Raw genomic sequence first — 10,384 nt, 5'->3', positions numbered from 1 at the left:
ACAGTACACACACATATATTATGTAAACATAGGGCTGGACGATATGGCCCAAATTGATATCACGATATATTTCTTAATTTCGGTCGATACGATATAATTCCGATATCGATATGAACACTATTTATCTGAAATAGAAATCTTTTGTAACATTATAAATGCCTTTATCATCACTTTTGATCAATTTTAAGCATCCTTGCTAAATAAAAGTATTAATTTCTATAATTTCTTTCCCAAAAAAATAATAAAAATTATACTGAATGGAATAGTGTATAATGTTACAAAAGCTTTTTATTTCAGATAAATGCTGATCTTTGGATCTTTCTATTCATCAAAGAATCCTGAAAAAAAAATGTACTCAACTGTTTTAAATATTGATAATCAGCAAATCAGCATATTAGAATGATTTCTGAAGGATCATGTGACACTGAAGACTGGAGTAATGATGCTGAAAATTTACCTATGTATGATCACAGGAATAAATTACATTTTAAAATCTATTCAAATAGAAAGCAATTTTAAATAGTAAAAATATTTCAACATTTTACTGTTTTTGCTGTACTTTGGATCAAATAAATGCAGCCTTGGTGAGCAGAAGAGAATTCTTAAAAAAAAAAAAAACCTTTAAAAATCTTACTGTTCAAAAACTTTTGACTGGTAGTGTAGGCTGATTATTCTTATAGATTGAAACAAATGTGCTTCAGCCAAAAAAAAGGGTATGAAAAGTGCTCCGAGTCGCTGCAGAAAACAAAAAAATTGAACAACAACAAAAACTGGAAATGTTGCTGGAGACGGGCTTATTTAAAATGAAAACTCATGCTCTGCTAGCAGGAGGCGCTTTTAGAGTGATAGAACTAGCGGTTTCTCCAGTAATGGCTGTAATCAAAGCAGCTCCGCTCATGAACGCTTCTTTATCAGATCAAATGAAAATGCCATCGAAACTTTTCTGAAGACAGTCGGTTCCCTTCACAGATACATTTATATAAAACACCCGCGACATTTTTTGATTTTGAAACGTGCAGTGCTCATGTTTATTCAACGAAGTCAAACGGCACAAATAAATCAATGTATGGGAAACTGGTAATTCATATCGAAATATCGGAAATGTGTTTAAAAATCATATCACCGTTATTGAAAAAAATTATATCGCGATACATATTGATATTGAATTATTGTCCAGCCCTAGCAGAGGGCATATCGATTTTACTAGGGTATTTTATATGAGGTCACTGTTGCTAGGCTATTAATGGTAACACTTTAGTAACAGGCTGCAGTAATTGGTTATTACACTGCACTATTCAAGGGCCAACAAAATACAACCAAATCAGCATAATACAAGTGGGATAGCTGTCCGTATCAAATCCCACCACAGTGCAAGCAAACTTGTGGGTCCCATAAAACACCAGTCATCAAAATGTCCTCTTTCTGATATCCACAGCTCAGCTGTGCCAACTGTGCAAATCACAAAGAGAGGGTAACGTGTTTATCTATGGCATATTTCTACCCAGCTTCCTCTGGTCTGTGACACTGGGCCACAGGTGTGGTTTGTCTACTCTTTTCCCATTAGCCTATCACAATAGAAGTGAGCACTCCACAAGATGCAGCTTGAGTGTGCATCCCAAAATTCTGATGGTACCACAACTTACACAAATATTTCAACAGCTCGCCTTCTCTCCGCACACCCCCCTCACCTCCTGTGCGTCACTACATACAAACTGTATATTGAATGTGCTGCATAAGGAAATGATTGGAATCATTGATTCTGAAGTGCAGGGCTATTTTCATGCCATAAACACGAATGTGTGTGTTAAACATTGTGTTAAGACTATGTTTTGCATAAGAAATAAAAATGAGAAAGTAAACCCTGTAATTAACCCATATTAAAGGTGTTTACAGCATTCAGGAAAGTAATGTATGCAGTGTTCATTTAAGCTATTGCTGACTAACTGTAAACAGTGAGCCATAGTCAATAGTTTCACAAAACTGAAGTCAAACCATTCTGTTTTTGCTTCTAATCTAATCTAATTTAGATTAAAAACTGCTCATGTTGCATGCATGTATGTATTGTTTGCATCATGATTAAAATGACACATTTAATTTATAATTTGTCTTAAATCTCATTTTTGAAATCAAAATCGTGAATCGAATCGTGAAATCAAAATCGTGAATTGAATAGAATCGTTACATCCCTAATAGTCAATACTAACTCACAGCCCAACAGTGCTTAAATAACTAATGGAATAATAGAAATAAACAAAACAACAAATGTCATTATCCAAACAAATGAAATAACAAATATTCAATATCAGTCTATGAACAAAACGCACAAAAAAATAGCAGAGGGTGCACATCCTTAGTTGTCCTAAACATGAGAATGCTTTATATTATATATTCTTTAAGCAAATGTATGTACTCACATAGTTTACTGGCTTGTAATGACAGATGTCTTTGCTGCTTAATGCATTTCAGACATGTTTTCCCAGCACATACTTTACATTTTATGGTTATATTGTTCTGACAGCAAGCAAAACTCCATTAAACTTCACTGTATGAGTGGAAGCACACATACAGGTTCCAAACAGACAGAACACAAAAGAGAACTGAAGCACAATAATTATGACAAAATATTGTTGCTGGACATTCAAAAACATTTCATTATGAAAACAGTAACTGTAAAGTTATCGTAACAAATATAATTGGATATAAATGTAAAAACTTACAAAATCTTACATTTACATGTTAATTATATATATATATATATATATATATACAGTATATACTGTGTGTGTGTATATATATATATATATATATATATTTGTTGTTGTTTGTTTTAAACTGTCCTTCTACTTCATAACTTTTCAGAATTTTGTAACATTTACATTTTAATCTTTTCTGCACATGTAGAGCACAGCCTGCATATGTACGTCCACTTAATTTGTTTTCTTAACCTTCAATTTGAACATTGTTTGATAACACTTAGCAGGATGTGGAATAAAATAGAGAAAATGTATAAATTATTAAAGTTACTGTTTACCGTTATTCAAAGAACAACATTATTTTCTGATATTGTATAACCGTAACTTAATGTATGCAATTTTGTTCATAATCACGTGACATAATTTGCTGCAAGATTAACCATATTTAAAGAACAAAAAGTTAGATTGTCTGCACCTGTGTGTGTGTGTGTGAGAGTATGTTTGTGTTTGGACTTCCTGCACCTGCAGTGTGGGCAGGCAGCTGCTGATAGCAGTAAGGAACGGGCAATATCTTTGCTGGAGTGGCTGAAGCTTAGTGTGGTGTCTCATTTTAGTGAGGTTTTATAATTCAAATGGAGTGTACCTGGTTGGTTGCGGAGCTCCAATGGCAGGTTCTGAGCTAGCAGGTTAGTGTCCATTGGCTGGGGACAGTCCTGTGTCATTGGCTCCTCTGGGGGTATATAAGCAGATGGAGGGGTTTCTTTTGAATAAAAAAAAAACAGACAAGAGATGTAGATAAATAAAAAGATAAATATTATCCCAAAGAATACACATAGCTCTCAATACATACAATATAAATATAGCACAGCAAGTCTTGTTTTTTAAATTCATATTTGAAAAAAACAAAATCAATATTGTGTTTCCACTATTTTCCAAAGGAGGAAAAAAGGGAGAGATTAATCTCAGCAGTCAGAAGTGAGAAAGATGTCCAATTTGCAGTCACTCCCTTAGAAGCAGTAGAAACACCATGGCAGTAGTGTTGTCGACTAGTTTTGTCTTTTTAAATTCCATGTTAATAACAACAAAGTAAAGTTGTATAAATACATGAATTAAAAAAATCTAACTCTAAAATACTTCTGCTAATACTGCTAAATTTACAATGCCAGAGTTTGTGTAAGGATTCCATAAAATGTACCTTTAATTAACAGTCTTCTACCATAAAAATGAATTTTCTCTTCTTAAAAGGTACAATTACAAGGTCCCTCGATAAGCAAACAATGTGTCTGCTCAAAAAATAAATAACGCATCTGATATTATTTGCAGTACCTTAAAGTATAATTTCAGTACCATATTATACATGAATATAGTAATCACACAAGTAATTTGGTACAACTGTACCAAAGCACAAGAGAATTATTTATATTTTACACATTTGAAATGTACTTTCCTTCAAATCAAACGCATGACATTGCACCATGCTCTATGGTTTTGTCTCAAAACATGAACACATTGATCACAGTTACATTGATCATAAGTGACAGTATAACTTCTATAATGTTGGCAAAGATTACTTTAAATAAATGCTGTTCTTTTGAACTTTCTATTGATTAATCCTGAAAGAAATGTATCAGTTTCCACAAAAATATTTCAACATTGATAATAAAAAGAAATGTTTCTTGAGCAGCAAATCAGAATATTAGAATGATCTCTGAAGGATCTAAAGACTGCGGTAATGGCTGCTGAAAATTCAGCTTTGCATCACAGGAATAAAATATACTTTAATATGAAGAAATACAATAAAAAAGTTGTAATTGTAAAAACTGTAAAAATATTTCACAACATTACCTTGTTGTATTTTTGATCAAATAAATGCAGCTTTGGTGTGTGAAAAAAACACTTCTTTAAAAAACACAAAAAAATCGTAGTAATTTTGATTGTTATGGTAAAGACACTGAAAAATGAATAGCATAAGTGCAGTTCACCTGGCATCTGAAAAGGGCTAGCTGGGTCCGAGCTGGATGGTGAATGGGGGAAGGTGGCTGTACTGCCTGTGCCACTGTTGGGCGAGCTGGGGTAGCTGTTGGTCGGGGAGTTCGGTGTGAAGGGAAGGGTGTTCGCTGGCTGCTGTTGAAAGGATTCAGGGAAGGTGGCGTTCTGAGGCATAGGGGGTTCTGTCTGATGGAGTGGGTTACGGAAGCGTGGCAGCATAGAGAGTTTAGCATTGAACTCGCTGTTTCGTGGCACCAGCACAGATGGCAGCACTGTAGGAAGAGAGGAGAAATATGCCAATCATAAGCAATCAGAATGGAGTAGGTGACACGAGAATCCATTAGACTTTGACTTTTGAATGAGATATGAGTTCATGTATGGCTATACACACCCTGTGACCACCAAAGCAGAGCATATCTGACTAACTACAGTACACCATAATCACTGATAATAAGAAAATCCTACAAGACGTATACTGAAAAAATATATATATAATCTAAGTAAGCAGCATATCTGCACTACTAGCCAAATTTTCTTTTCTTGTTTATGGACATGACATAGACACACAAGAACTAATGAAATCCTGAAATTTCCCGCCAAAACAAACCTGATAGCTCTTATTATTAATCACCATAGTGATTTGGAGCATTTTTTATGTACTGGCTAAATAACTAATTTCTAAAATGTCTAAAATAAAATGAAAAAATAAATTAAATTAAATAAATAAAAATACTCAATAAGCACCAAAAATATATCAATGAAACAATAAAATGACATTTCACCCAAGTATGACTATTCTGTCATCATTTACTCACCCTCATGTTTTTACAAGCCTCTATGGCTTTTCTTCTTCTGTGGAACAGAACAAAAAAAAAAGATATTTTGAAGAATGTTTCAACTGTTTATGTCCACAATGAAAGTCAGTGGGGTCCAAAACAACTGTCACTGTATGGACAGAAAACACTGAGGTATTTTTCAAAATATCTTCTATGATTCACAGAAGAAGAAAAAAAAAATATGCATGAATATTTGGAACAACATAAGGGTGAGTTAATGATAACAGAATATTCATGTTTTGGTATACTTCCCTTCAATTCCCTTTAATTATTTATGATAATCTTTAGTGTTGTTTTGTTGTCCACTATTTTCAGTATTTTTGTAAAATATACAAATTGCCTATCTCATCCAAGAGTCATATTCACAGTTGTCACACACGCCTGTACTCTCTAAAAATAGTAGAGCAATAAAATGTGGTAACTGGTGTTTCTGCCTATGTTGCCCACATACTTTTTTTTATTCATACAGGCTAATAGTTTTAGACATTTGCACTGAGATTGGGAACATGTATTTCAGTGATATCGCAATGAGTATTCTTAAACAATGGATGTGGTCAGCGTGCTGCCGTTCTGGAGAGGAGGGGAAAGACAGGTGTCCAGACATCCACAGGCCTGCCCTACACAAGTGTGTGCAAGGTGGGCAACCAGTCCTGCTATTGTCTGTGTGGGTGACAGGAGTTCCTGTAAAACTCTTCCTCTATACAGCCACATGTTTCATCCTCCACACAGGCACACACACATACACACAAAAGTGTACACAGACCCTGAACAAAGCCCTCATTCTGCCCCTGCCTGGAATTTCCTGTTCCTGCTCTCATAATGTGCGTGCACACACACACACACACACACACACACACACACACACACACATACTGTGGACAGCTGTTTCTGTGTTGTCAGCTGAGCTGACCCTCATCTTTTGCTTAGCCAACAAGAAGGGGGCTGTGCGTTTGAAGTCCATTCTTTCACCATAAGCAGAGGTAAAGAAAATGTTCTTGTTTCCCATTTAGACACACACAAACACAGAGCACAGAAGGTTTTTAGACTCCACCGTTTTCTCTCAAGTGGTATCAGGATCAAACAAACTAGAAAAGCACCTGGCAGAGGCCAGAGAGCGATATGGAAGGGGAAGGACAGAAAAAGAAAGAGACCATCTGCAGGAACCACGGGAAAGGAAAACTCAGGAACATGCATGGAAGAAGGTACATATGGGCTATATAATCCATATGGGATTCACTGACAGGGTGATTTTCCTCAATTGTTAGCTCTACCAGATGATAATATTCCATTTGTTATAAGAACGCCCAGTCATCTTGAGCTCTTTAAGTCGAGTGGATGCTGAAAGGCTGTTGTTTTTGTCGTTCGTCAGCTGGGTAAAAAAAATGCTCTGAAAATGATTCCAAAGGTATTGTTGCTCTGCGTTGTTATAGTTGAATGATTATTAAAACGTTATTGTTATATTGTTATCGTCTTTGATGTGAATGGGCCTTAAGACTTATGTCAGTAGTAATTGAGTGCTTTTAAAATATTAAAATATCTTAATATGTGTTCGGAAGATAAACGAACGTCTTACGGGTTTGGAACATCATGAAGGTGAGTAATTAATAGGGGTGCGCCGATCCGATATTCAGTCTTCTGTGGAACAGAACAAAAAAAAAAGATATTTTGAAGAATGTTTCAACTGTTTATGTCCACAATGAAAGTCAGTGGGGTCCAAAACAACTGTCACTGTATGGACAGAAAACACTGAGGTATTTTTCAAAATATCTTCTATGATTCACAGAAGAAGAAAAAAAAAATATGCATGAATATTTGGAACAACATAAGGGTGAGTTAATGATAACAGAATATTCATGTTTTGGTATACTTCCCTTCAATTCCCTTTAATTATTTATGATAATCTTTAGTGTTGTTTTGTTGTCCACTATTTTCAGTATTTTTGTAAAATATACAAATTGCCTATCTCATCCAAGAGTCATATTCACAGTTGTCACACACGCCTGTACTCTCTAAAAATAGTAGAGCAATAAAATGTGGTAACTGGTGTTTCTGCCTATGTTGCCCACATACTTTTTTTTATTCATACAGGCTAATAGTTTTAGACATTTGCACTGAGATTGGGAACATGTATTTCAGTGATATCGCAATGAGTATTCTTAAACAATGGATGTGGTCAGCGTGCTGCCGTTCTGGAGAGGAGGGGAAAGACAGGTGTCCAGACATCCACAGGCCTGCCCTACACAAGTGTGTGCAAGGTGGGCAACCAGTCCTGCTATTGTCTGTGTGGGTGACAGGAGTTCCTGTAAAACTCTTCCTCTATACAGCCACATGTTTCATCCTCCACACAGGCACACACACATACACACAAAAGTGTACACAGACCCTGAACAAAGCCCTCATTCTGCCCCTGCCTGGAATTTCCTGTTCCTGCTCTCATACTGTGCGTGCACACACACACACACACACACACACACACACACACACACACACACACACACACATACTGTGGACAGCTGTTTCTGTGTTGTCAGCTGAGCTGACCCTCATCTTTTGCTTAGCCAACAAGAAGGGGGCTGTGCGTTTGAAGTCCATTCTTTCACCATAAGCAGAGGTAAAGAAAATGTTCTTGTTTCCCATTTAGACACACACAAACACAGAGCACAGAAGGTTTTTAGACTCCACCGTTTTCTCTCAAGTGGTATCAGGATCAAACAAACTAGAAAAGCACCTGGCAGAGGCCAGAGAGTGATATGGAAGGGGAAGGACAGAAAAAGAAAGAGACCATCTGCAGGAACCACGGGAAAGGAAAACTCAGGAACATGCATGGAAGAAGGTACATATGGGCTATATAATCCATATGGGATTCACTGACAGGGTGATTTTCCTCAATTGTTAGCTCTACCAGATGATAATATTCCATTTGTTATAAGAACGCCCAGTCATCTTGAGCTCTTTAAGTCGAGTGGATGCTGAAAGGCTGTTGTTTTTGTCGTTCGTCAGCTGGGTAAAAAAAATGCTCTGAAAATGATTCCAAAGGTATTGTTGCTCTGCGTTGTTATAGTTGAATGATTATTAAAACGTTATTGTTATATTGTTATCGTCTTTGATGTGAATGGGCCTTAAGACTTATGTCAGTAGTAATTGAGTGCTTTTAAAATATTAAAATATCTTAATATGTGTTCGGAAGATAAACGAACGTCTTACGGGTTTGGAACATCATGAAGGTGAGTAATTAATAGGGGTGCGCCGATCCGATATTCAGTATCGGTATCACTTCGATACTGGCATTTTCTGCTAGTTCGGGGTATCAGTCAGACTAGACCGATCCAAATCCGATATAAATCAAATGTTGACTACTATAGTATATATTTATATATAAATATATTACTTGTTTTTCATTTTATGTATTTTACAACAATACAAAGAGCAATGTGTAGACCTTCCAGATTTAGTCTTACACTTATTTACTTTTATTTGTTACCCACTAAATAATGCATTTTTTTCACTAAAAGTTTAAGGTTTTATAAAATTATTGTGCACTCATGATTTTTCTAGACTAACTTTTGCTACTGAATTATCCACTAACCTAGTTTATAATAGTATTTTTGTCATAGATTATGATTATATATTTTTTTGTTTGTTATTTTTTCTTTATAATGAAGCTGTCTATATTTAGTAGATTGTGTGTAATATTCAAAAGAGTGATGATCGACCTACACATTTAGGTATAGAAATTCTACACTGATTAAAAAAAACTGCGCTGGTATCGGATCGATATCGGTATCGGCAGTAGAGGTCGACCGATAGTGGATTTTGCCGATACCGATAGCTAGGTTGGACCACACTGGCCGATACCGATTAATTAACCGATTGTTTTAAAATTAATACTGAACAAAAACTAAAATAGTGCTTTATTAACAAAACCAGTACTGAACCATACTACTACTAGTAGTAAAAATAATAATAATAATAGTAATAGTAAATGTTGAAATTAACACACTCTAACAAGGAACAATACTTTCATTACACAGCTTTCATTAATCTTAATGTTACAAATGGACTCTTATTTTAAAGTGTTACCATTAGGGCTGAACGATTAATTGCATTTGCGATAATATCGCGATATGAAAAAACACGATTTTTCAATCGCAGAGACTGCGATTACACTCGGTCACATGACACGCGAGAGTAAAGAGGTGTGTTCCACTTGAAGATCGATCTGTGTAGCCTTTAACATCAAAGTACAGCGAGAGAAAGCATACGGAGACGGCCGCGCTCTCTTATAGCTCTCGCAGTACTTTGATGACACACACCCATCGGTCTAAGCAGCGCTGCTTCAAGTCGAGCCCGGGCCATCAGCAGAAAAAGAAAAGAAATAAAACAGTAAACAGCCAAAGGACGTAGTTAGAATGGGAGATGGATCGGTTTGTGAAAGCGAAGAGAAAAGCCATAGATAAAGTCGCACAGACCCAGGCAGGTGCTGGCCATTTAAAAGCTAAATGCAGAAAATATAACAAGGCATATCTTGCTCTCGGCTTCACTCACCGTGTCTATACCGGACGCTACAGTTGTCGCGTCGCGCCGCAACAGCTCTACACTGGACGCGACAAAGCGACCGTTGCAAATCATTTTAACTTTGTGTCAGTACGTCATAAATAGAACAAGGCACCAGTTTAATGTTGGATTTTGTCGCGCCGCGCTGCATCCAGTGTACACAACGTCACTGATTATAACGGTTCTACTGTATTTTGCCGCTCGCGTCCGATGTAGACACTGTGTTTAATGTCGTTGGTGAGGAGGAAAGCCTGTGTGTGTCCTATGCCTTAGCAGACAGCATGAAACCCACAAAAAATAAATAAATAACAG

At 36.2% G+C, this 10,384-nt stretch overlaps 1 protein-coding gene across 1 annotated transcript in view; it reads right to left on the bottom strand.

Moving 5' to 3' along the window:
- The window catches only part of smad1 (SMAD family member 1), a 30,199-nt gene that overhangs the window by 17,339 nt on the left and 2,476 nt on the right, over nucleotides 1-10,384 (bottom strand). Inside the window, exons 2-3 of the mRNA XM_016546574.1 lie at nucleotides 4,676-4,954; nucleotides 3,337-3,453 (exon numbers count right to left, since the gene is read on the bottom strand). Coding sequence (XP_016402060.1) covers nucleotides 3,337-3,453; nucleotides 4,676-4,954 — 396 coding nt within the window. The remainder of the gene's footprint in view (nucleotides 1-3,336; nucleotides 3,454-4,675; nucleotides 4,955-10,384) is intronic.

This window comes from Sinocyclocheilus rhinocerous, unplaced genomic scaffold, assembly GCF_001515625.1.
Source record: "Sinocyclocheilus rhinocerous isolate Xijiao unplaced genomic scaffold, SAMN03320098_v1.1 scaffold580, whole genome shotgun sequence".
NCBI lineage: Eukaryota > Metazoa > Chordata > Actinopteri > Cypriniformes > Cyprinidae > Sinocyclocheilus > Sinocyclocheilus rhinocerous.
This window is presented reverse-complemented; position numbering and strand designations above follow the sequence as displayed.